We start from the raw sequence: 24794 nt of genomic DNA, 5'->3' as shown, positions 1-24794 counted from the left end.
CCTACATAGGTAACATAGATACATGAATAAATAGATACATAGATAGATGATAGACAGATAGACAGACAGATGATACAGATCACATTTATGTAGCCTAAACTAGGCTTAAATTCATCATCCTCCTGCCTCAGCCTCCTGGATGTCAAGGACCTTAGGAAGTGAGCTCTGCCCGCCACTGCTGTCAAATCCTTAGCATGTGGCAAATGCTCAATCAGTTCGCTTTCCTCCTTCCTCCTAAGATGTTTCCAGAGCTTAATAATTGCGTGTAGATGAGGGACCTGAGAAGAAGACTGGCAGGTGGGAGGGGGGAAAGCAAGCTGCTGCCTCCTTTGGGTGAGGAGAAGACAGAGAGGGTACTTGCAGCTCAGAGGTCAGTTTATCTGATGTTCTCCAGGGTGGCCACACGACTCCCATGATAAACTGATCTCTGCTCAGATGCACTGCTGTGAACGCTGCTGTCCTGTACCACTTGCCCCATCTCTTTAGTCTGTTTGGTTTGGTTTTGCCTTCCCTACAGTTATCTCTGTGAACATATACATTTGTCTGCTCAGCTCTTTCCCACTAACGTATACACTCCTATCAGAGACTCCATCCCGTTCCCCTCTGGCATCATGTCTCCACTCTGCAAATCACTGCTGAATTTGACCTTGGCTGTATCACGCCACCTCTAGACTCTCTTGGGTCATTTTGATAATTAAATGCACCAATAAGAAAGCAGCACTGGGCACCATGCCTGGCACACCCAAAGCTCTCAATCAATCCTAGCTATCGTTTGATGAATTATTTTCTAGCTGTCTCCCCTGGGATCGGCTGTGTGCAGAGAGCCTCTGTAGCTGCTCGGGGATTTCTTTTGTCCTGAGCGGAGTTAGAAATAGAAACGCGTTCTAATTGGGGACTATGAAATCGCTAGTTACCGTTCCAAAGCCAGTGAACTCCTAATGCTTCTCAAATATGACTGCACATTGGAGTCCACAGGAGACTCTTATCAATTACTGGTGTCTAGATCTCACCCCAGGGGTTCTGATGTTATTGATGTGGTAGATGGCTCAAAGATCAGGGCTTTTTTTTTTTTTTTAATTCTCCAGGTACTTCTAACCTGTAGTGGGTTTAGAGCAACTGTTCTACAGACTTCCCCTTGAAAGAGAGTGAGACAAATGCCTATGGCCCAGCAGTTACTGTGCCTTCCCAAAAGGAGAAATTTTTTTGGAAGACTGGCTTGTTAAAAATTCATCGCTATGGCCCAGCAGAGCTCCTCTCCTTAGAGACGGCTGTTGAAGTGGGCTCAGCTGGTGGGTGTGTAAACACAAGGTTGAGCTGCAGGCCAGCCTGGGCTACATTGCAAGACCCTAACTCAAAAAAGAGAAAAGAAGGGACAGTCAGGGGAGTTATTGACTAATGTCGAGTCACAGGATGCTAGCAGGGAAAACCTGGGAGGCTCCAGCAGCACAATCAAGTGGGGAAAACTGAGGCTAGAGAAGGCAAACCAAACTTTCGCTCCATCCCACCCCTGCCCACATGTCCAAACAGCACAGCCATTGGCCCCAAAGGGTGGTGGGATGAGAGCTGCTTATCCTAATATATTTCTGAACAAACGAAACATTTTGTTCTACTTTGAACTGTAATAGAATTCAGAGTTCTTGGTTTTGGCCTTGTGAAGAAGGATCCAGAGCTGTTATCTGTGTCAGTAGACTCTAGATGAATTAGCAGACAGACGCATTTCAGTCAAGGGCTTTCTAGAAAGCAGCCCGACTCCATTCTCCCATTGCCATGCCCCTGGAAGGCAGGGGAGGGACATTATGCTCAGTGAGTCAAGTCAGCACACAGGGACAAATCTGTGTGGTTTCACTTAACAGAAGGACCCTAGCAGAGTCGAGCTCAGAGACCAGAAAAGGAAAAGTGGTCCCTGGGGTCGGAGGGAAAGTGAATAGGAGAATGGTTAGAACCCTGGAGATGGATGATGGTGGTTTGATGACTTTGTGAATGCTTCAGTGACACTAAATTGCACACTTAAAAAATGGTTGAGGTGGTGAATTCTTTGGTGTGCAAAACCTACCACAATTAAAAAACCATCGCTTAAAGTGTTATTCTATCACCCAGGTCTACTGACAACCATGTACAATGCCAGCATGTGTGCTGATACTGTGTGTGTGTGTGTGTGTGTGTTTGTGTGTCTGTCTGTCTGTCTGTCTGTCTGTGTGATCCCAGCCCATGGGGAGGGTTAAGACAAGCCACAAGACCTTGTCTCCAAAGGAAGTGGGGATGGGCTAAGAGCAGGTAAGAGAATCCTGCTTCTCAAATATGACTGCACATTGGAATCCACTGGGGATCTTAACAATTACTGGTGTCTAAGTCACACCCTGGAGACTCCCATGTCACTGATATGGCTGGCAGGTGGCCCGAAGAACAAGATTTAAAAAAAAAAAAGAAAATTAATCTCCATGTGCATCTAACCTGTAGCAGGTTTGAGAGCCACAAACAAGAGGACCTCATTTCAGATCCCAGCACTGTAGGAAGAAGCCTGGTGTCCCCACACATGTGCTTGTAACCCCAGAGGTTTGGCGGTGGCTGTTTGCGGCAGGGAGGGGCACTACCAAGTTCTAGCAAGGCTCCAGGATCTTGGACGTGACTGGGACAATGAGAAACCCTTCTTCCTGTCACAATAACAAGAAATGACACAGTGAGAAATGCAGTCTGGGAGATTTAATCTAATCTTTGTGATTTTAGTTAGGATGTAAAATAATGGGTTTTCTCATGGCATTATTAGAAATAGTTATTTTTATGGGTATGGGGCAGGGATATGCATATGTGTCAGTTGCCCAGAGGCCACATGAGGTATCAGATCCCCTGCAGCTGAAGTTCCAGCTGATTGTGAGCTGCCTGAACAAACATGGGCCCTCTGGGAGAACAGTACATGCTGCCAACCAGTACACCGTCACCTCAGTCCCTCAGGATGACGTTCGTGTCCCTGTGTATCATTGTACCTTGTCATATTTGCTCCCACCGCTTCCCCAATCCCTCCCCTCTCCCTCACTGATCTCCTGCTTTGCCTCAAAGGGCTGATTTTGTGATTCTCATTAGTGTGCGTATTTGTAATAGATTTCAGTGAAAACATGCAATGCTTTGTTAGTCTCTCCTCCCCGTAGGCCCCCTCTTCATTCTTCACAATCTCGGGGTGCTGGGATTTCATGTCAGGTAGATGTATATATTTCCATCTGGATTTCATGTACGATTAAAGCAGTGTTTGCCTTTTGTGACTCACTATTTCTTTTTACATGATGATCCTTAAACCATCCATTTTTCTGAAAATGACATGATTTTATTCGTGTGTGTGTATGTGTGTTTCTGTGTGTGTGTATGTATGTGTGCATGTGTGTGTGCATGTGTGTGCGTGTGTGTGTGTATGTGTGTTTGTGTATGTCTGTGTGTATATGTGTGTGCACATGTGTATGTGTGTGTATATGTGTGTATATGTATGTGTGTGTATGTGTGTTTGTGTATGTCTGTGTGTATATGTGTGTGCACATGTGTATGTGTGTGTATATGTGTGTATATGTATGTGTGTGTATGTGTGTGTATATGTGTGTATATGTATGTGTGTGTATGTGTGCATGTGTGTGTGTATGTGTGTGTGTGCACGCGTGAGTACACATCTGGGCATGCACATGTGGAAGCCAGAGGACCACCTCCATTGTTCCTTATGCACCACCTACTTTATTGATTTGTTTTGTTTTGTTTTGCTTTGCTTTTGAAACAACATCTTTCACTGGCCCAGAGTTCACCATGTAGGCTAGGTTGTCTGACCAGAGCACCCCAGGCGTCTACCTGTCCCCAGCCTCCCCAGTTCTGGGAATATGAGTGTATGGCACTGCAGTTTTTATGTGGGTTCTGGGAATTAAACTTAGGTCCTCACGTGAGGTCCTCATGCTTCTGCATCAAGCACTTCACCATCTGAGCTTCCACTCCTGCCCTAATCTTATTCTTCTTTACTGCTGAGAAGATCACATTTTCATTATTAGTCTGGCTGTTGATGGGCATCTAGGCTGGTTCCGTCTGGGCTGGCATCTTGGCTCTTGTGTGTAGAGCAGCAATAGACGTGATGAGCCCTGGTCTCTTCAGGATGTTGGCTGATTTGTTCAGATGTCTGCCTACCCAGGAAGCAACATGTGCTGTTGCTCTTCTTTTAAAAAGCTTTCTAACATGCTTCAGACATATATTAGCACAAGTGTGAATTACACCTTTGGATGGGGAAGCCTATGAAACAGGAGGTCATATATTTATGCTTAAGCAGAGCCTCTGAAAGCTTGTTGCTTATTTAAATGATCTCCCTCTTCCTCCTCCTCTTCCTCCTCCTCCTCTTCTTCTTCATTAATTTATTTTTCACTTAACCTTCTGACCGCAGCCCCCTCCCTCCTCTCCTCACAAATCCCTCCCCCATTACCTCATCTCCTCCCCTTTTTCTCAGGGAAAGAGAGGCCTTCCTTGGGTACCACTCCACCTGGGATATCCAGTCCCAGCAGGACTAAACACATCCTTTCCCACTAAGAACCCACAACAAAGAATTAACCTCTGAAATAGGTCAATCTCCTGGGTTTGAGAAGTCTCCCTGGTCTGTAAGGCCAGTCACCTGTTCCTAGACCAGCCAGGATATTTATAGCTCAACAAAAATTTATCTAAATGAAACACTTAGGTGTTTCATTGATCTATTACTAACATTTTAGATGTTAGTTGATCTAGATGAAACATTGCTTCACTACCTCCAGCACCGAGGGAACACAACAAAAGACTGTAAAGCCAGCGTGTGAGGAGAACTGTGAAGTGCTGGTTTCTGCATGTGACGTGGGCTTGGCACTCCTGAGCTCACTGCAGCTGTGGTTATCTGCATACGAGTCACAAGAGGGGGCCTGTCAACATTCTTTCACAGATAGAGAAGGAGCCTCGGGTTTCCAGCTAACAGTTGCTAAGAGAGGGGAGACCTTTTCTTCAGTGGTGTGACCGTTAGTAAATTGTTCATACTCTAGTAAATGGCACTGGTTTGTGCAACCAACCCTAATTAGGCTCAGCAGGTCATAATAAATAAATAAATAAATAAATAAATAAATAAATAAATAAATAGAAAAATTGGAAGGAACGTTGGAAAGAAGGAGTGAGAGTTGAGAAGGGAATGGGGGTGAAATGAGCAAAATAGAACATATACATATATGAAGTTGTCTATAGATTTTACACACACACACACACACACACATACACACACACACACACACTTAAAAGAAGCAGGAATGGGGAGAGGAGGCAGCAGGATGAATCTGTGAGTCTGTCTGTGCAAGTCTCCTTACCTGAGTCTCTGGAACATACATAGTAGAAGGAGAACTGATTCCCCAGAGTTGTCCTCCCTCTCCCTCTCCCTCCCCCTTCCCCCTTTCCTTCCCCATCTCCCTCCCCCTCCCTCCCCCTCACAAGCATGCATGCATGCACACACACACATTTACACACTTGCATACATGCATGCATTCTCGAAAACACCCGTGCACAATACACGTGCACATATACGTAGACACGCTTTAACTTGTTTTAAAGAGAAAGTATCAAAAGAGTTTCTGGCCCAAGAGAGGGCTCCCCTCAAAGGCAGGAGGCATCAGAATCAGCTGGTGGAACTGAGAAATAAACTCTAAATTTAATCATCAAGATCTCCGAGTGATTTGGTTGGGTCGCCAGAGTCTGAGAAGCTATGCTATTGGCACACATCGTCATGAGGCTGTCCGTCCTGGGTTTGGATTCTCTGCCTGTCTTATGAGCCCAGTGCTGACATGGTCAGTCCTTGCAGTCTCATGTGTGAAGTACTAGATAGAGCCCCTCTTCAGATTACAAGCTGGGGTTAAATCCTAGCCGCACCCCTTGCAGCCTGTGTGACTTATGTTTTCTGTGCCTGTGTCCTTCCTATACAGTAACTATTAGGAGAGCCCCTACCTCAAGCGGCTGTTGCAAGGATGCAGTGAGCTAATGTGTACTATACAGAACAGGAGCTGAAGGAAATGGTAGCTCTTAGCTCGTGTTAGCAGGCGACAGATGTCACACTCCTTAGCTCTCAGACGGCAACCTTGCTAGGTGCAAGTGTGGCTCTCATGCCACCCCTCCGAGTCCTGTAGCCTGTGAGTGCCCATCTCACCATGCCTTTGTGCCAGGCCTTTGAGTTCACCAGCCCGCCCACAAGGATGGCTCCTGGGAACCCAAGTCCTGCAAGGATCTTAGCATCTATTCCACACCCATGTCTGCCACAGCCCATTGCCCCCGAGGCTGAAAGTCATGCTTCTCTCTATGCAAGGAAACAGGCACAGGAAAGCTAAGTCACATGGGCTGCAAGTGGTGCAGGTAGGATTTAAATACACATGTACATGCACGCACGTGCACACACACACACACACACACTGGAGGAGGCTATGTCTCCTATCCATATTAACCATGGTTATTTCCTGGCTGTTGTTCCTTTCATATTAACATTCACCATTCCCACTACATGATGCTCTATATATCCTCCACTGGGATTTAACCCATGTTCAGTTCCCAGGATATAGTCTGGAAACTTTTTAAAAAAGATTTATTTATTATATGAATAAATATACACTGTACTTTATATAAAAGTACACTGTAGCTCTGTTCAGACACACTAGAAGAGGGCATTAGACCCCATTATAGATGCTTGTGAGCCACCATGTGGTTGCTGGGAATTGAGCTCAGGACTTCTGGAAGAACAGCCAGTGCTCTTTTTTTTTTTTTTTTTTTTCCGGAGCTGGGGACCGAACCCAGGGCCTTGCGCTTCCTAGGCAAGCGCTCTACCACTGAGCTAAATCCCCAACCCCCAGCCAGTGCTCTTAACCACTGAGCCATCTCTCCAGCCCATATTCTGGAAACTTATAATTGAGAAAGAGAAGCTATTAGAGCCCTTTAAATCCTGTTAGAGCCCCTTACATCCTATCCTGGCCTGGGAACAGTGGCCACATTCAGCATCTACTCAGGAGAGGAAAACAACCTACCTACCCTATTCCCCATCTACACGCACGCACGCACACACGCACGCACGCACGCATGCACGCAGAACCCGTGCGCATGCGCACATACTCAGTGCTGGGGTGGCTGAAGTTTCATTCATGGGAGGATAGTCCTAACACCTGATGATGGATTAGTGGCTGTCTCATTAAAGAGTGTGTTAGGCTAGGGCAGGGGAGACATGGAGCGACAAGCAGACCTGGTACCCAAGGGCCCAGTGTAGCTCGCTGGACCAGTGCCAGCCCCTGCTGTTAGAGCAATATGGATCCGGGCTATTCTGAGTCCCCACACCGGCACAGGGAGGGCTGGCCCCTGCTCCCCGTGGGAAGGGAACACTCAGAGCCTTAATTATACCCTGTGTCTAGATCGACCGGGGCCACAATTACACTCTGCAGAGGGCAGCTGCTGCTAGACTGCTTCCCAAACACTTTGAAGCCGTTGAAAGCAAAACCTTCTATGGGTTCTACACACTCAAAAAGCCGGCAGATGGCCTGGTGGGAGGAGCAGCTTCAGAAGCACACGCTCTACCCGGCTACCAACCCTGCTCGCCCATCATGTCTCCAGAGCCCTTGCCCGCTGAAGGGTGGGATAGCGGCAGATGAGAGTATACAAAGGAGCATCCCTGGCCCTGCCTTATGCACACTGAGAAGGCTTCAGGGAGCCCTGCCTGGGTGTGGGCTTCCTGTCTTCTCAGAGAAATGGTGCCGCACAATCCCCACGGCAACCAGGTCCCAGCCTGCGACCCCTGCCTGCAGAGAGTGCCCTCTCTTGCACTATGCATGTCACCCCTTCAGCCAGCCCCACAGTGCACAGCTGCCCAAGACACAACTCAGCTGAGGACAGGCTTTATAGATGGAGCCACAGGGTGGAAGACCTCCTTTTCACTGGTTTATGAGCTTTGCTGATAAATCAAGTCCCATGCCTAGATATTTGGGAGTTGTTTGTTTGTTTGTTTGTTTGTTCTGTTTTGTTTTCTAGGAAGTTCTGAATGTCACCCCGCACCTCTCCACAGACTCCTCTTTTGGATTCAGATCTCCAGTATGGTGTGATGGGCACCCCCAGGCTTCCACCGATCAGCTCTCTAGGGTTTATTCAGGCGGGATTCCCTGGCCCTGGTGTCTACCCCTTAGACCCAGGAGTGGAGCCCCTGTTTGTCCCAGGTCTTCTCTTGTTACAGGGCTTAGCAGAAGACACAGGAACTCCCCAAACCCCTAGGGCCCAGGAGCTCCTGATTATACCCCTCTATACCTTTCTTTGTAAAGACTTTGGGGGACCAGCCTGCAAAAGGAAATCGCTTGGTTGTTACTAGTCCAGCAGGTTGTTGGTTTTATTGAAAGGTAAAGAACTGACTGTCTTTAGCTTGTGTCACAAACTGGTTCAAAACTGTAGCCTACAAGTAATCCTGTCCCAGCAAATGAGCAAGGGGTTGACAAGGAAGCCCTGTGTCCTCACTGGTCTCCTAGTCCCTGCAATGAGGTAGATTACTTCCAGAACATTCTCTCCCTTACAAGACTGCTTATTGGCTGGTCAGTGGAAACTCTTAAGCCACCTTCCCAGTGGGTACTGCGCTTCAGCTTTCTGACAGACTCACCCTCTGGCAAGAAAACAAAACTAAGTAAAGAGCCTCTACAAACACGTTAGCTTGTCCCTGTGGTTTTTAGGATCACAGGAATCTACTGTACACATGACAAGGGTGACTTTCTGATGCGCTGTTCTGAGTGACAAGAGTCAGGCTAACGGCTACAAACTGGTCCCGCTTATGGTATTGTGTTTGAGGTAAAACCAGAAGACTGGGTAGGCCGTAAATACTTGTCAGCTCAGTACACGGGAGCAGGAACGTTGGGAGTTTGAGGCTGGAGCTGGGGAGATGGCTCAGTGGTTAAGAGAACGTGGACTTGACTCTCAACGCTCTCATGATGGCTCACAACTGGCTAGAACTCCAGTTCTGGGGGATTTGATGCTGCTTTCTAGTTTTCATGGGCAATAGGCACTCACTTGGTGCACATGAATATATAGGGAAACAATAGTTGTGCACATGCAAATAAGATATCGTTTCTTTGAAAAAAAAGTAAAAAGGGGGCTCAAGGCCAACCTTCATAGTATCCATCACAGCAAGACTTTATCAATAAATAAATATATTCTTTTTTTTAAAAAAAGAATTACAAAAACCCAGGAGAACAGAAAGAATTGGTTGCCAGGGCTTGGCCCTAGAAATGGCCAGAAGAAGATGTGATGGGAGTGTTGGAGATCGTGAAATACCAAGATTAGGATGATAGAGGCATCTTTGACAAAAAAAATCATAGAAGCGGAGGCTGGAGAAATGGCTCAGCCTTTGAGATCTCTGGCTGCCCTTCCAGAGGACTCAGGTTCAATTCCCAGCACCCACATGCTGGCTCACAACCCTTTGTAACTCTAGTTCCAGGGGATCCTATGCCCTTATCTGGTCCCCATGGGCATTGCACAAATGGGGTGTTCCTACATACACGCAGGCAAAACACCCATACAGGTAAAGAAAAATTAGGAGGGGAAAATACCCCATAGAACCACACACACACTGAATGGGCAAATTGTACTGTATGAAAATCACATCACGGTAAACCTGACTTTTAAAACAGGTAACTGGTATAATAATTTCACTCACTAATCCTTTTTGGAACGAGGGAAAACATGAAAACTATCAACTTACATAGCCTCCCCCTCCTGCCTTTGAAAGCAGGAATTGGAACTAAGCACAAAGTCGAGTGTGTTGAAGACAAGGGCTAAGGAGTCTGACAGCTGTCTCATGTTGAAGGGGCGCAGGCCACACAAGCAGGGCGGCACTCCCTTAGCCCTCCTGTCAGTCCTTCCTAGTGTTAGTCATGCTTCCAATGAGATAGGCACCAGGCCAGGCAAGCTAGGAGCAGCTATGGAACAGGCCAGAGCTGCTACTCATGAGGGGCATATCATCCAATGCTCTTAGGGAAGGGGCGGGGTGACTCTCTCAAGTGTGTTAGCCAGGTAGGGCCACACACACATCTGAGGACATCCATCCAATGGATATGAGAGGAGAGTATGGGCAGGCAGCCTCTAACACTGCAAGTTAGATGTGAAGGCCAGGCTGGACATGTTTTAGTCATTTCTAGCTAAGGTGTATCCTGAGGCAGAGAGGAAAATGAAGTCAGGTTGACACAAAACTAGCTACTATAATGTCCTCAGAAATCAGTCTAACTGGAAATAACATCAGGTCCCACAGGGAGAGCTCAGTGCCACCAGAGTGTCCCCACTTGAGGCACTAGTACCAAGTCCCAATCTCTGGAACTTTTGACCAGTCAGCTGTCAATCCAGGTTTCCATGACCTCTCTTTGGGTTGGTTCCTTTGGTAGAGTCATTCACAGAACTCAAGGGAGCACAGATGAGCAGATACAATGAGGTGAGTTATGGCGAAAGAGACATGGCTCTGGCAGGCCTTTCTCTGGGCCTCCAAGGAAGCCCCCTCTCCAAGACCTGTCCTGTGGATTTTCGTGGAGACTTCATTGAACAATCACAGCTGAAATGTACACAACCAAGGAGAAAGGAGACCAGTTTAAAAGAAAGAAACTTAGGGGCTAGAGAGTTGGCTCAGATGTTAACACTGACTGCTCTTCCAAAGGTCCTGAGTTCAATTCCCAGCAACAACATGGTGGCTCACAACCATCTATAATGAGATCTGGTGCCCTCTTCTGGCCTGCAGCTGTACATGCAGGCAGAAGGCTGTACACTTAATAAATACATCTTTTTTTAAAAAAAAATGTAGACCAAGAGTTCACAGAATGAATGGAGGGCCTGGGTTCTTCCCAGTCTCTCTGTTTCCCTTGAAAATGAGGAACACCTTATGGACAAAGATAGATCCGAGAATGTCTTTATGGTCAACTTCAAGATGGAAAGGGGCTGCTGCTGGTTGCCATGGCCTGATTTGAGAAAGGAAATAGGAGCGAGAAGCGAAACCCCAGATCACCACAACAAAAGCATCTTCCTCAGCCCTTCCAGTTCCCACCGGACTTGGGCCTGCTCTTCAACGTTTGGTCAACCAGTGCAGAGGCCGCAGGGTACATGGGCTTCTCATTTTTTGTCTGCTTTGACCTGAGACTGTGATACTTTTTATATCAGAATAAAGAAAAATTTGGGTGCCAAGCTGAGAGCAGGAGCAAATATCAAGACCAATCCCAGAATTTCCTATAGACCCCTTGGTCTTACCTTTTACCTACAAAAGGGTCCGTGCTTTCCTTTCAGTGATGAACTATTCAGGAAAATCCATGTACACGTTTCACATTCAGGACCAGTTTCTGAGTTACACAGGGGACAACTTCTGTGTTTCCTGAATATATTTCCCTGTTTATACATGAAAGGTCATTGTCATGTACAGTTAGGACCAGTTCTATCCCAGTCTATCCCAGGCTATATATCATAATATAGTCACCCAAATCAGCCAAAACACCTATCCCTCAAAACTCGGTAGAATCCCCAGCATGCCCTGGTCCTAAGGAAGCCCTAGCTGCCCTGTGGCTCAGGGCTGCTTTGGTGGTGCATCATTGCCTGTATCTGTTAAGGCTCTTCTTGTTCTCATCTGGGGACTGGGTTTGGGGCGGTGTTAATTCCCATCACCAGTATAAGCATCACTGGCTTAACTTCAGATCAACGCTGCTTCTCAGAATCATCCATTGATCGCAACTCCCATGTTTCATAATGACGGCTGATGGCAGCAGTGAACTTGAACATGACTCCCAATAACCAACATGGGCAGACTTGGCTATATCTCAAGGGGTGTGGAAAAGCATTCCTTCCAAAATACTGATGCCCTGGACCCCTCCCTCCCACAAGGAAGAGTTCCAGGAACTTGTAAGTTCCCCACAACTATTATCACAAGCAGACAGGATACTGAAAGGAGCCCTGATTGTCTCTGGGACGGGAGGGGGCAACATCTGCAGATCTCTGGCCGATAACATAGGGGACTTTATCTTTTAGGGTTATCTGTCGGAAGGGTTGGTGACAAAGTGGTACCGCTCTCCGCGACTGCTCCTGTCCCCGAACAACTACACGAAAGCCATCGATATGTGGGCAGCTGGCTGCATCCTAGCGGAGATGCTCACGGGGAAAATGCTCTTTGCTGGTAAGTTGCTAGCCAAGGCCATGTGCTTCCTTCCCAGTGTTGTTCAAATGGCATGCGAAAAACCCATCAAGACGAAAACATGCTTTTGCTTAAATGACTTTTTTTTTTTTTGCTTTTTATACTTCTTGTAGATATAGTACCTTGTAGTATTGTATTTCATACAAAAATCCCACAAAAGCTGTATTAGCCCCATGAGCACAGGACTTCACCACTCTACTAGCCATTTTGCTGTGGTCTGAAGCCACCACCTCAGTGTAGTGCTATTAAAAAATGAGGCTCAGGGAAAATTGCTCTGTGGGACTCCTGGGCTGCCGAAGAGTTCCCTTACCCTTACGCCATGTGGAATGCAGCCTTTATGAGAAGCAAGCCCTTCACTGGTCACTGAATCCGCCAATCCTTAATCTGGGAGCCCTCAGCCTCCAGAACTTCAAGAAATAAATGTCAGTTGTTTAGAAGCCATTCGGTCTAGGGCATTTTGTTCTAGCAGCCCACATGAACTAAGTCACACTCATACTCAGATTAAGTGCTAACACACCCACTGAGTGTTTCCAGGCCCTTCCCCTTCCCTCTCTGGCAATGCGTTCCCTGTCCTGTGGTCCCACCAAGTAGCCCATTGCTTCCCTAATCCAACAACTCCCACTGAAGCCCCTGTCCTCCATTATGGCTCTGCGGAAGCCCCCAGCAGTCGTCCATACCTGCTGGCTCTCCTGAGGCACTTCGCCCCCATGTTGTTCTTGCTCTGTGCCTACAGGAGCACGTGCTGTCTCCACTTAACACTTCCCCAGCTTCGTCTCACCCCATTTTGCATTGCTGTGACAAAATTCCCTGATAGAAACAACCTAAACTTTGACTGGGCTTCATAGGTGTCAGCTACCATTCAGCTGGCAAGGCAAAAGTGTCATGGTGGGAAGGTGATGCTGGGGAGAGCTGCACAGACACAACACACACACACACACATACACACGGTCACCATAGCAGGAAACTGACAGGTGTGGCACTGGAGCAGCTGTGAACTTTAAATCCTCATTCTCAGGCAGAAGCCTCAGAGATACGGGGGGCTGGTGAGGACTTTTGAAACCTCAAAGCCCACCTCCAGGGACACGCTTTCAACAAGGCCACACCCACTCCGACAAGGCCACACCTCCTCATCCTTCCCAAACAGTTCCACTTCCTGGTGACTAAGCATTCAAACTTGAGAGCCTATGGGAGCCATTTTCATCAACCTACCATAGCACCCAATACATAACTATTGAGTGAATGATGAATGGATGAATGAATGCTTGGCTCTCTCCTGCCCTACTGCTTCTCCTCCAGAGCTGACAGAACCCACCTTCCTCCCTGTGCCCACACAGGGAATGAGCTCAAAAGACCTTCCAAACTCAAATGTGGTTCCCTATTTTCTTGGTCCTGAGAATTTTCTGGATGAGCTCCTCCTCCGTGGAAACTTACCGAGAAGGCTCGCCCTAGCCTTGTAATTGTTTCCTTCCCCAGCCTTGTGGAGAGTGTGCAAAGCCATAGCCTTGCTGCTCCCATGGCCTCAGCACCAGATGGCTCAGTCCTCATGAGATACCTGCTCCAGAGATGCCAGATGCTGGCGGAGTAGAGAAACCTCAGACAGAACTAGACGAGTTACTGTCCTCATGACCGTGACAAGACACTTGACAGAAACACCTCATGGAAGCTGTTGTTGGCTTATAGTGTTGTGTCGGGGAGGGAGGGCTTGGTGGATGAAGTGGCCTGTTCAGTGGTAGTGGGAAATCTATTGCACGGCTGGTTCACATCTCAGTGGTGCACAGGAAGCAGAGAACTCAAGCCAGAACCAGGGCTACTGACCACCAGGTCTTCCCCATTTGGCCTTTGTGAGCCAGCCAGGTAAGCTCTATGTCACAAAAGTTCACAGTCTCCCAAAGTAGCACTAACCCACTGGGGTCCAAGTGTTCAAATACATGAGTCCCTAAACGACATTTCATGGGCAACTAAACCATGCATTTAGCAAAGCCAGCCCCAGAAACAGCAGTACTCTGCAATGGCCACATGGCAAATTAGTGGTGCAGTGAATATTAGACCCCAAGTCCCTCGGTTCTGAGCCTGGTGCTGCCCACTATTCCCCTAGCGTCCTCTAGTCAGCCGGGGCTACTGTGGAGCCTCCCCATGTATGGTCCAAGGTAAGAACTCACCCATGTGGCATTTGCCTCCCCAGGGGCTCACGAGCTTGAGCAGATGCAGCTCATCCTAGACACCATCCCTGTAGTGCGGGAGGAAGACAAGGAGGAGCTGCTCAGGGTGATGCCGTCCTTTGTCAGCAGCACTTGGGAGGTGAAGAGGCCATTGCGTAAGCTACTCCCGGATGTCAACCGTGAAGGTAATGCACTGGTATTCCATCCCGAGAGGCTGGGCTCTGGCTTTAATGTCAGGCAGGGGCAAGGGTGGGTCGTCCTCCATCCAAAGGATGATGTCTAGGATTCCGACATCAAGCACCCCTTGCAATGGGTGCAAGAAACCCCTTGCTGTTTCTCCTGGCTACGAGCTCAAAAGAGTTTCACCATTTAGAACACTAAGGTGTTTCAATTTGGGGACTGGGAGTTCACAACCTGTAAGGAATATATAAATATTTTAAAGATCAGAAGATACCTGAAATTCCAAAGACGATCCAGGCAGCAAGCAATTTGGATAAGGGATAGTCAACCCATGCTTTCAGAGTGCAGGTTTTGGCCACGCGGCAGCCCCTGAGGCAGTCACTAGAGGGACTGCATGTTCTACTCTCTGCCTGCCTCCCTTACTGGAGACATGATACAGTATAGAAAATGCCATTCTCAGTCTCAGGGCTAGACGGATGCTCGGCTCCCACTTTCCAGTGACTAGCTGTGTCGTCGCTACTTGAACAGAACAGCTTCCGAACTGTAAAATAGGTGTGGTAGTTCCTTAGAGCATGTGTTGGTCAGCATTCCCTGACTGTGACAAAATACATGAGAGACATAAAGGAGGAAAGGTTCGTTTTCGCTCACAGTTTCTGAGTTTCAGTCACCCAACCCCCTTGTGTATGGGTCTTTGGGAATCAGGGCATCAGGGCAAAGGGAAAACTGGTCGCTTTGTGAGCCAGGAACAAGAGGAGGGAGGAACAAACCTAAGAACATGAGCAAGTGGCAACCAACAGGACACACCCCTGAAGAACACACCCTAGGGACCCACTTCGTCTAATCCGACCTCATCACCTCCTCTGACAGCCTATTCAGTTATGAACCCACGGATGGATGGACTTACTGGTGAGGTCAGAGCCCTCCCACTCCACCACTTTTTAGTAGATAAATTATATTCTGATACTCTCAGACTATCAATGCTCTAAGGACCAAGCCTTCAACACTCATTTTTGGAGGGCATTTATTTCCAATCCAAACCACAGTAGGTTGGTGGTGACAGATAAGTAATGTGAGCTCAGGCCTGTGGTGTAAACAAATTGTTCTGTAGGTTGTATGTGCGACATCATCGGTGGGTCTGTCATGTAGGTGGGATTCAACCTCGGCCGATTTTAAGAGGGATCCAAGATCCCAATGGCTTGAGTAAGATTGACTTCTTATTGAGAAAAGACAAAGGTGCAATTGTTCTGTTCCATAATAGTCTGATGGCAAACATAGGGGCCAACACGGTGGGCTTACTCTACAAGGTCACCTCAGGCACTGGGACAGCCCTTCCAATGCATGTGGAAGGCTTAGCATGTGGCCCTCCTTCCCCAGAGAAAGGAGGGGAAATGGAGCCAGTGGCTTAACTCCAGGAGTTCTGGATCTTGATTTTGTTGCCCATCTCCTTCCTCTCCGCAAGCAGCCACACCCAGCAGCCCTCGATGAGGTAGCTCTGAGAGAGGAGGACATTACCTCCAGACAAAATCAGTAACAAATACAAGGCCCTAACATTTGTTAATCCTCTGAAGCTGGGAGAGTGAATTAGGGACAAGAGTTCGAAGGGACATAGGCATGGTCAAGCCGAAGGAGCAAGAAGAGCCCAGAGTCTATATGGGCTTCCACAATCCAACTTCTATATCTGTACTTGACCCCGGAGCTGACCAAACACCCCTTCAAGGCTTGCTAGCTTACCTCCCACTGTGAAGGTTCAGCTAATGTTTCCCTAGTATGCCTCTTGTCTTCAGGAGTAACCCCAGCAACCGCTGGTCTTGTGGTAAGAAAGCATCAGGAAAAAGAGCCCATGGTGGCCTTCAGCTTCATTCCCTTTAACTGTGTATTCGAGGTTTCCAAGCCAAGAGAAGCCAAAGGATCTGCCTGGTTGTACCCTCAAAGTGTACAAGAAACTCCAGGTGACATCATCTCTCAGCAGCTTGAGTGACCATCACATGACAGTTGAAAGATCCAGGGAGGCAGGACCTGATAGTACAAGTGGGTGTGGTACGTCTAGTTTGGTAGAGACACAAGTAAATACATCCAAAGGGGAAAGTCTGGTTTAAAAAAAAAAAAAAGACAAAACCGATGTAGGAACAGATGTGCTGGGTGAGGAGCTGAATCCTACCCACCTGCCAGAGGGAATCTTTCCAGTATGCTTGAGACGCTAAGAACCCTGGATGGGCTACAGTGGATGAGAGGACGGTTCTCATTGTTCAAGAAATGTCTTCAGCTATTTAAGGTTGAATGGCTCTGCCAGGACCAGCCCCTCAGATCTGTTTTATAAAGAAAGTGTTCAAGGCCACCCTGGGCAAGTACATTCAGCAGAAACCAAGCAGACTTCAGAGACTCCTGTAGGAATGTGGGTCTGTGGTTGGGCTTGAAGCAGGATACATATATTAGTCCAGAATGGCCGCAGTCACAAGCCACCCTCAACGCAGGAGAGTCTCGAAGAAGCAAACCAATGGAATGCTATGAGAAAGGGTACAAAACCATTATCTTAAAACAAAGACCAATCACAGGACAGAGGGGTCATGCTGGTTCAGGGGCCAGTGCCAGCAGAGCTAAGCCCAGGGATGAAGATTAAGGGGGAGCAGATCTAGGATTGATAGAGGAAAGACTTTTCTGTCTTGGGCACTGGTTGGAGACTGGGCTGTCAGGGAGAGGGACGAGAACAATGTCACCCCTGTCAGGGGAGCAGCCTGGGTTGGCGCTTTCCCCTCCCAACTTCACTGGCCTCTCTTGAATATAGCAGTGGAGCATAGAGGTTTGGTGCTCGTTTGCTTTTCCTAAAGGCCTTGGGCAGCATGTGGGACTGAGGAGAGGTCCCAGAGAGGAAAGACTTGCTGTACCCTGCCCAACCTGTGCAGTCCCGAGCAGTTTAAGGTGGATCATTTTTCTGGCTCTGCAGCCAGAGACCCTCTGAGCATCAGGGAGGGCTCAGAGTCTCTGCTGCTTATCTGTTCTTTCAGCCTGGGGTCATACAAGACATGCATCCTCTTGGGAAGCCGCTAACCTTCTGAAGTCATTGATTTTTACATTGTTGGTTATGTTTCCTGACAAGAGATCCAGGGCTGTTATGAGGGGCCAGTTTCAGTTCAGTTTGAAGATCTGTGAGAATAGATACCCCGGTCTTGGAGTTCACATGTGGGCTAGAACATGAATAACCACGGCTCAGATAGAGCCAGTAAAATTTATGGGGTGAGAAGCTCTATGGATCCCCAAGCCAGGCCTTGAGATAAACCAGGGCACAGCCCTGCTCAGGGGGATGCACGTAGCTCCTGGGTGCAGGATGCTGTACAACCAGCATACCTCAAATAACTAGCAGCTGCTGAGGGCTTCATAGACTGTCATACATGTTGACAAATGGCCACTGTTGTGACAAGGGTCCTGGCCTTTCCTACGTGGCTGCCACCCAGAGTCCCCTGCACCTAGTCACTGGTGGGTAGCTGACGACCACAGGAGGTGTCCGCTAACAGAGTGCTTGGTGTTTCTGAGTATTGATTAAGTCACCTGTCTCTGTGAGAAGTCCAAGGGTGACATACTGTAGAAAGAACTCTGTCCTCAGACTGGAGGCATGGCATGTGCATCCTCTGTGCTGCCCTCTCCCTCCACACACCTCCACACTCATCTTTCCCATCAGGGCTTTCTCCTGTGGGCTCCTACCTCTCCTCAGCCCAGTCAGAGGCAATATGTTTGAATACCCTGAACCCCACTCCTGTGAGCTGTCCCTGATGTTGCCAGGAGGATCCCAGTGGAACTGAACATCTGTGTCTCAAGAATCACCCCTTTCTGTCCCCAACCCCTGTGTTTAGAGCAGACTGGTATAAGGCAGACTGTGGCCTTAGGCTCCTCTGCCCAGCAGTGAGACCTTCAGCAAGCCACCTTATCCATTTGCAACCCTGTTTAGTTCAATTGCAAAATCAAGAAGCCATTTCCTGCAAACACAAAGTAACAGGTGCCAGGGACTGTCCCCACGCTGAGAACCCTTCTCAACATGACAGGGACAGCATGCGAGCTTTACGGCCTTTGCTCCCTACAGCCATTGACTTTCTGGAGAAGATCCTGACCTTTAACCCCATGGACCGCCTAACAGCTGAGATGGGGCTACAGCATCCTTACATGAGCCCGTATTCGTGCCCCGAGGATGAGCCCACCTCACAACACCCCTTCCGCATTGAAGACGAGATCGACGACCTCGTACTGATGGCTGCCAGTCAGAGCCAGCTCTCCAACTGGGACAGGTGAATGTCCGGGGCTGGCGTCCGGAGCCATGTTCCCCTGTCCTCTTGTTTCCCTTTGGCCATTGAGCTTCCATGACCTCTGTTTTATGTATTGTACTTGGCACGTTTCCCAGGTTAGTTCGCTGCCTTTCTCCTGTCCCCAAACATTCGCAGTAACTAGCCAGCTGGGTGAGCCAGGCACTTCCATTCCTCAGAACAACGCCCCCAGCTTTCCTTGATACCCTGAGACCAGTGAACACTTGGGCACACGGGGGCAAGTGTGAGTGAGTGTCTGCTGTAGCATTTCATGAACAGGCTGGATTTTTTTTTCCCTAGAGTATGCTAGGTAACCCACCCTACCACTGAACACTTTCAGTCATGATTTTGCCCTTGGAAGGTCAACGGTGACAACGCAAAGCAAGGAAACAGTGCACAATTCCCTGTCATGAAACATTTCTCACTTCGCACATCCTTTGCACCTCCCGAGGGTATCCTTGATAGAGGCCATGTTATTATTACTGTCCAGGAGAAAGTCATAGCATAGCGAGGTTAAGACGTTGGCATCATGTTACACAGCAAACCCATGTAAGGCCATCCCCAAAATGTATCTGTGTCCCGCACTTAAGAGCTTCAATGTTGTGCTTCACTTGGCTTTAGGACCCTTGGCAAGAGTCGGTATTGGAGACACGGAGATGTTTAAACCATTGCTGCAGGAGTAGTACTGATCTCAGATCCTTTCCTGTCCTGGCTCTCTCAGATCAGGCACTGGGGCACCACCATCTGCTAATATCTGGAGGCAGCCCCAGTACTGCTTGGTTTAGAAAGAGCAGTAGAGGGGGTGCTTAGCTGCGTCAGCTCCGAGGGGGCTCACTGGGAACCCCACTGCCATGGGACTCTGACAGCTTGTTACATAAATGACAGAGAGGCAATTTCTCTTTTTTTTTTAGTCATTTGACAGATGATAGGTTTCAAAATTGAGGGGGTGCAAAGCGGGGGCAGGGCACCGTTATCTGGGGCAGGTTTGTTAGCTTCTTGTTGTCAGAGGATGGAGATTAATAGGCTCTTCCGCCAGCCTCATGCTGAGGCTGCCTGAGACTAGTTCTTAGACTTGTGCCCGCCCCCTTCCATGCCACAGAATTCAGGGCTCACAGTGTTGGACTGGCACCAGAGAAGACTGTAGCAGGGTACCCCAGGTCACTGCTAGTTAGTTCAGGGTAGTACCTGAAGCTCCTGGGCTTCTCTGTCACACCTGCACAAAGGACAAGTCCCTATTGCAGGAACACTCACTGTTGTGGCATGCTAATCTTCTCATCTTTAGGACTGTGGTGGTCAAACTAAGTCCTCTCAGATAGAGTACTACTATCTCAAGATAGTAGATCATATATGGCCAGCACTTGGAGTGTACCAGACAGATGCTGGTCCTTCCCAGCTCTTCTTCCTAGAAACCCCTGCAACTTCAAGGGCATTCAGGCAAAGGGTGGTATTGAACTCTGAGGGCAATGCCCACATTAATGGTGTTCCCTGGGAGGTGGGTAGCACAAGTCCTTCCCCTACCTCTCCAGCCAGAGTACCCCCATAGCCTATGGGCTGCACCTGCCTGGCCTTGGCTGGTCTGATTGTCCTATGTGAGCACCAGCCCTCTGGCTCAGGGAGCAGCTGGCCAGGAGCTGCCACCTTGTCTGTGCTCCCAACCGCAATACTTGGCATAAGAAAGGGGTTCAGCCAGAGCTGATAGCCAGCCACCTGCCTGCCCATCTGCCCTCCGTTTGCTCTTAGCTATCTGATTTCAGTCTCCTTGGCTACGGGGCAGTCAGTAGAGGGCAGAATTCCAAGGCTCTTTGGTCTCCCTCGATGGTGTCTGTGATCTTTCTGCAGGCCCCATCTGCTCTACTTGGAGGCTAGGGGCTACAAGGCACCTATCCAGATCCATCACGGCAGAGGTTATCAGCCTGGGCTGCGTAGAATCCCTAGGAGAATCTCATAAACATGCCCAAACAGGGCCACCTAGACCTACTGAACCAGAACATTGGTAGTGGGCAGCAAGGGATACCTGGTACTTAATTTTAATCCTCCTGTGTGATTCAAATCTGGGGCAGGATTAGGAAGCACTGGCCTTGCCACTCAAAGTGCAGTCCGAGGATCAGCAGGAGCATCGGGGAGCCTCCCAGGTCCCAGTGCAGAGCTGCAGGGTCCAGATCCCCAGTTTAACACGACCCCATGTTGTTATATGGGTTACATAGGTGAACCAATTAGAAAGTTCCATAAGGAAGACTGTTTTGTTGCTTTGTTCACAAATCCATCATGTAAAGCCTGCACGCAGTGAGTGTCCAAGAAAGCTGTTGATTGACTACTAAAGACTAAACTCACAGATCAGCCCCCCTAGCTGGGCCCCTGAAGCTCTCTTTCACCTGCGCCATCACACTCCAACCTTGAGGGATGATAGTACCTGCCCTTTAGGGACTAGGAGGAATAATGAGTGGACTTGTAAGCAGACTACGGGTATTAGGCGATTTGGCTCTCCATTCATCCTGGGTGTGCTTCACATCGTGCCTTCTTTTGCACGCTTGCAGGTATCCCGTGAGCCTGTCGTCAGATCTGGAATGGCGGCCTGACCGCTGTCAGGACGCGAGCGAGGTGCAGCGCGACCCACGTGCTGGCTCTACTCCGCTGGCGGAGGATGTTCAGGTGGACCCACGCAAGGACTCACAGAGCAGCTCCGAGCGCTTCCTGGAGCAGTCGCACTCGTCCATGGAGCGCGCCTTTGAGGCCGACTATGGACGGTCCTGCGACTACAAAGTGGGGTCTCCGTCCTACCTGGACAAGCTGCTGTGGCGCGACAACAAGCCCCACCACTACTCGGAACCCAAGCTCATCCTGGACCTGTCGCACTGGAAGCAGGCGGCCAGCGCACCCCCCAGGGCTGCAGTAGCAGCAGACCCAGTGTCACGTGAGGATGAGCCAGCAAGCCTCTTTCTGGAGATCGCGCAGTGGGTCAAGAGCACACAAGGTGGCCCTGAGCGTGCCAGTCCTCCCCCTGATGCCCCAGAGCCCCGTCTCTCTGCTTCACCCCCGGGACACCCAACACCCATTGATGGGGGTGCCAGTCCCCAATTCGACTTAGATGTGTTCATCTCGCGTGCCCTAAAGCTCTGCACCAAACCTGAGGACCTACCGGAAAACAAACTGGGCGACCTGAATGGTGCGTGCATCTCCGAGCACCCCGGCGACCTCGTGCAAACAGAGGCCTTCTCCAAAGAAAGGTGGTGAGCACAGAAGGGGTGCGGGAGAACTCCCGGAGCAAGACCCCACCCAGAAAGCTGGACCGCTTCCTTGCTTTCCTAGTACTCCTTCAGCCCCTCTCTGCTGCATTGGGGTTAGCAGAACACACGCGGGTCCGGGGAGCAAGAGGAATGTCCATTTCTTAAACTGCCTTAATAACTAGCCTTTAACCTCTGGGAGCGGGTTTGAGCAGACCCTGGCTGGGAGCTATCAGTTTCCCATCAAAGGGAAAGGCCTGTTGAGTGTACAAGGGAAGAAAGGGATTTCAGACCGAAGTCTACAGCCCTACGAGGAGTCAGAAACAGCTTACAGACATAGTTTCCAAGCCGTGTGACCCACCTAGTCCCAAATTGACATTTGGGCCCAGTGAAGCCATTAGGACCACAAGCCTGGTGGTGTCAGGATAAAGCCTGTGTCCCAAGCTCCTATCCCTGGACCAGTGTCTGACCACAGTATAATGTCTTCCTCTGCTGGGGCCACTCTGACTTTTTGGTCAGAAAACGGTCCCGAGTGCTTCTCGCTTTCCCTTACTGTCTGTCCCATCCTTCCCTTTAATTTAGACCTGTGGCTCCTGTTTTCCGAAACCGGAAACAGAACCGGTTTCTTTTTCCTAGTCGCCAGACATATTTCTACGACTCCCCAAGTGCTTAAATGTCCTCACCTGCCACCTCCCTGTATTAACCCAACCCAGCTCAGTCTGAAGTTACTCCTTCCTAGCAGAACAGTTTGGGGGCTGCTTAAACTTAGTCATCTCCCAGGCCTGTGCCTACAGCCTCCTCCTGCACGCCCTATGCACTTTCCTGACTCAACACAGCCATTGTTCTCCAGTGGAGATCCTACAGGGATGAGTTTAAAGACGGAAATTGCGAGAATCCCTCTTGTCTAATCCCCAGCATCCCACCCACCCCACCCACACACACACAGCTCCTCTCCAAGACGATTTCAGGACCAAATGTTCTTGGCACAAATGGCTCATTTGTAGGAGAAGCAATAAGGTGCTTTCCATAAAAACAAATGAGTTAGGAGGGAAGACTCCGCAGAACACCCATCATCCTTCATTAATGTCGCCCAGGATCATTTTAGTCCTAGCCAGGAGTAGACCCTAAAGGGATGGCCTGAGAGATAGCAACCTTCGGGCAAGAGACCCAGAAAGATAAACCAGGAGTTTAAAGAAAGGTCCTAACCTCGGGTGTCCTCAAGAGCCAGCTATCAAGGTGGAGAACCCGAGGCAAAGAAAGGGATTCAAAGTAATCGCATCCTGGTGGCTCAGGTTAAGAGAAACTTGGAATCAGTTCCAAGCCTCTGCAGGAAAAGCATGGGGCAGGGGGTTGAGGGGAATACCAACAGTCCCTGGTCTGTTCCTGAACACTCCGCCACTGGTATCTATCCTCCCCTCCCCCTGCCGACATCCCAAAGATACCCACGAGAGGTCCAGCTGCTCTGTTGAGAGATCTCCTTGGGCTGTGTTCATTCTCACGACGCAGCACCTTAAATCTCGCTGACTGTGGTTTGTACATTGAAACGTACAGTGCATCAGAAACATATATTTTAAAACAATCATGCTGACCGGGTTTTTAAGTGGAAAGTATGTAAATATAAAGGGTTTAGGTTTTATTCCTTTTTTTTTTTCTTTAAGAAAAAAATGCAATGCACACCACCCCTTATGTGCCATTTGTCGTCGGGGGGAAGCTTTACTTTTTGAGTAAAGGGACATGCTGCTGACTGACCGCTAGCTCACGGAGAATTGTGATAATTAGTCATGTTCTTAAAAGAATCTGTTAAATATTATTAAACTTGATCAGGATGAGCCAAATAAAGTTTTATTGGAACATAGATCCGTCGGGCATTGTCACATTAACTGTCATCTTTTTACCGTGTTGGAGTCATGAGAGCCTTGCTGGCTTCTCCCTGCACCATGAAGACAGTGTTTGGAGATGTGAATGTGGGGTTCCGGGTAGGGAGGGGGTTCTGCAAGGAGAGAATCTACCTGTGTGTGATCAGAATTAGCTACTGAGGTCTGGCGTCCATCTTGGAGAGCTCTACAATCTTGGTGTCAACTCCACACCTTTGATCAGGGCTGGTCCTTATTGTCATAGAAGGTCTCAACATCATGAAATCGCAGAGAACAAACCTGTCCCACGTAGCCACCTGAGCCACACCCCTCAGGTACCTGAAGCCGACTGCTCTGTCATACATGTGACAAGATTATGAAGCCCCAGCTCCATCTGTTACTCAACAGATATAGATCCAGAGTTTTACATTTTTGTTTCTGTTCGACGTCTTAGGAAGGCTTTCTGGTTAGAACACACTACTATTGAAATGCGCCTACACCAAGATGAGAGGCTTCTGAGCCATTGATCAGAATCTCTCCGAACCGTCTGCCAAGTATACGGCGGTGCTCCTTTCCCCAGTAAATACTCACAGTCAACCGCAGTCTGCAGATAGAAACTGGAAGAAACCAGAAATAAACAACGCATCGGCTTTACCTTTCCCAGAGTTCTGAAGCACAGCGAAGACTCACACAGTCCCACTGTGCCCCTACTGGGACCCAAATCATCCTTATCAAGTAGTTCCACTTCACCGATGCTCTCGGTCACTTTTGTAGCTGTCTTGGGGTTTTTATATGGGACTGGACATTATACGTAGTCCCAGGCAACCACAAGGAGTGTCTCCCTACCTAGGTGATGTCACTGAAGACCCAGCCCACAGTCGGGACAGAAACCTTGTTCAAGTTTTCTT

General features: G+C 48.8%; 1 protein-coding gene across 4 annotated transcripts in view; it reads left to right on the top strand.

The window, feature by feature from the left end:
- The window catches only part of Mapk4 (mitogen-activated protein kinase 4), a 147762-nt gene extending 123874 nt beyond the window's left edge, over positions 1–23888 (top strand). For all 4 annotated transcript variants that reach the window (XM_087593298.1, XM_087593295.1, XM_087593297.1 and 1 more), the window contains 4 exon segments: positions 12022–12166; positions 14367–14528; positions 18596–18797; positions 21347–23888. In XM_087593298.1, the coding sequence (XP_087449424.1) occupies positions 12022–12166; positions 14367–14528; positions 18596–18797; positions 21347–22043 (1206 nt within the window). In that variant the 3' untranslated portion in view covers positions 22044–23888.
- The last annotated feature ends 906 nt before the right edge of the window (positions 23889–24794 follow it).

This window comes from Rattus norvegicus, chromosome 18, assembly GCF_021556685.1.
Source record: "Rattus norvegicus strain SHRSP/BbbUtx chromosome 18, alternate assembly SHRSP_T2T, whole genome shotgun sequence".
Classification (NCBI taxonomy): domain Eukaryota; kingdom Metazoa; phylum Chordata; class Mammalia; order Rodentia; family Muridae; genus Rattus; species Rattus norvegicus.
The sequence above is the reverse complement of the archived record's forward strand: the minus strand, read 5'-3'. Positions and strand labels throughout refer to the sequence as shown.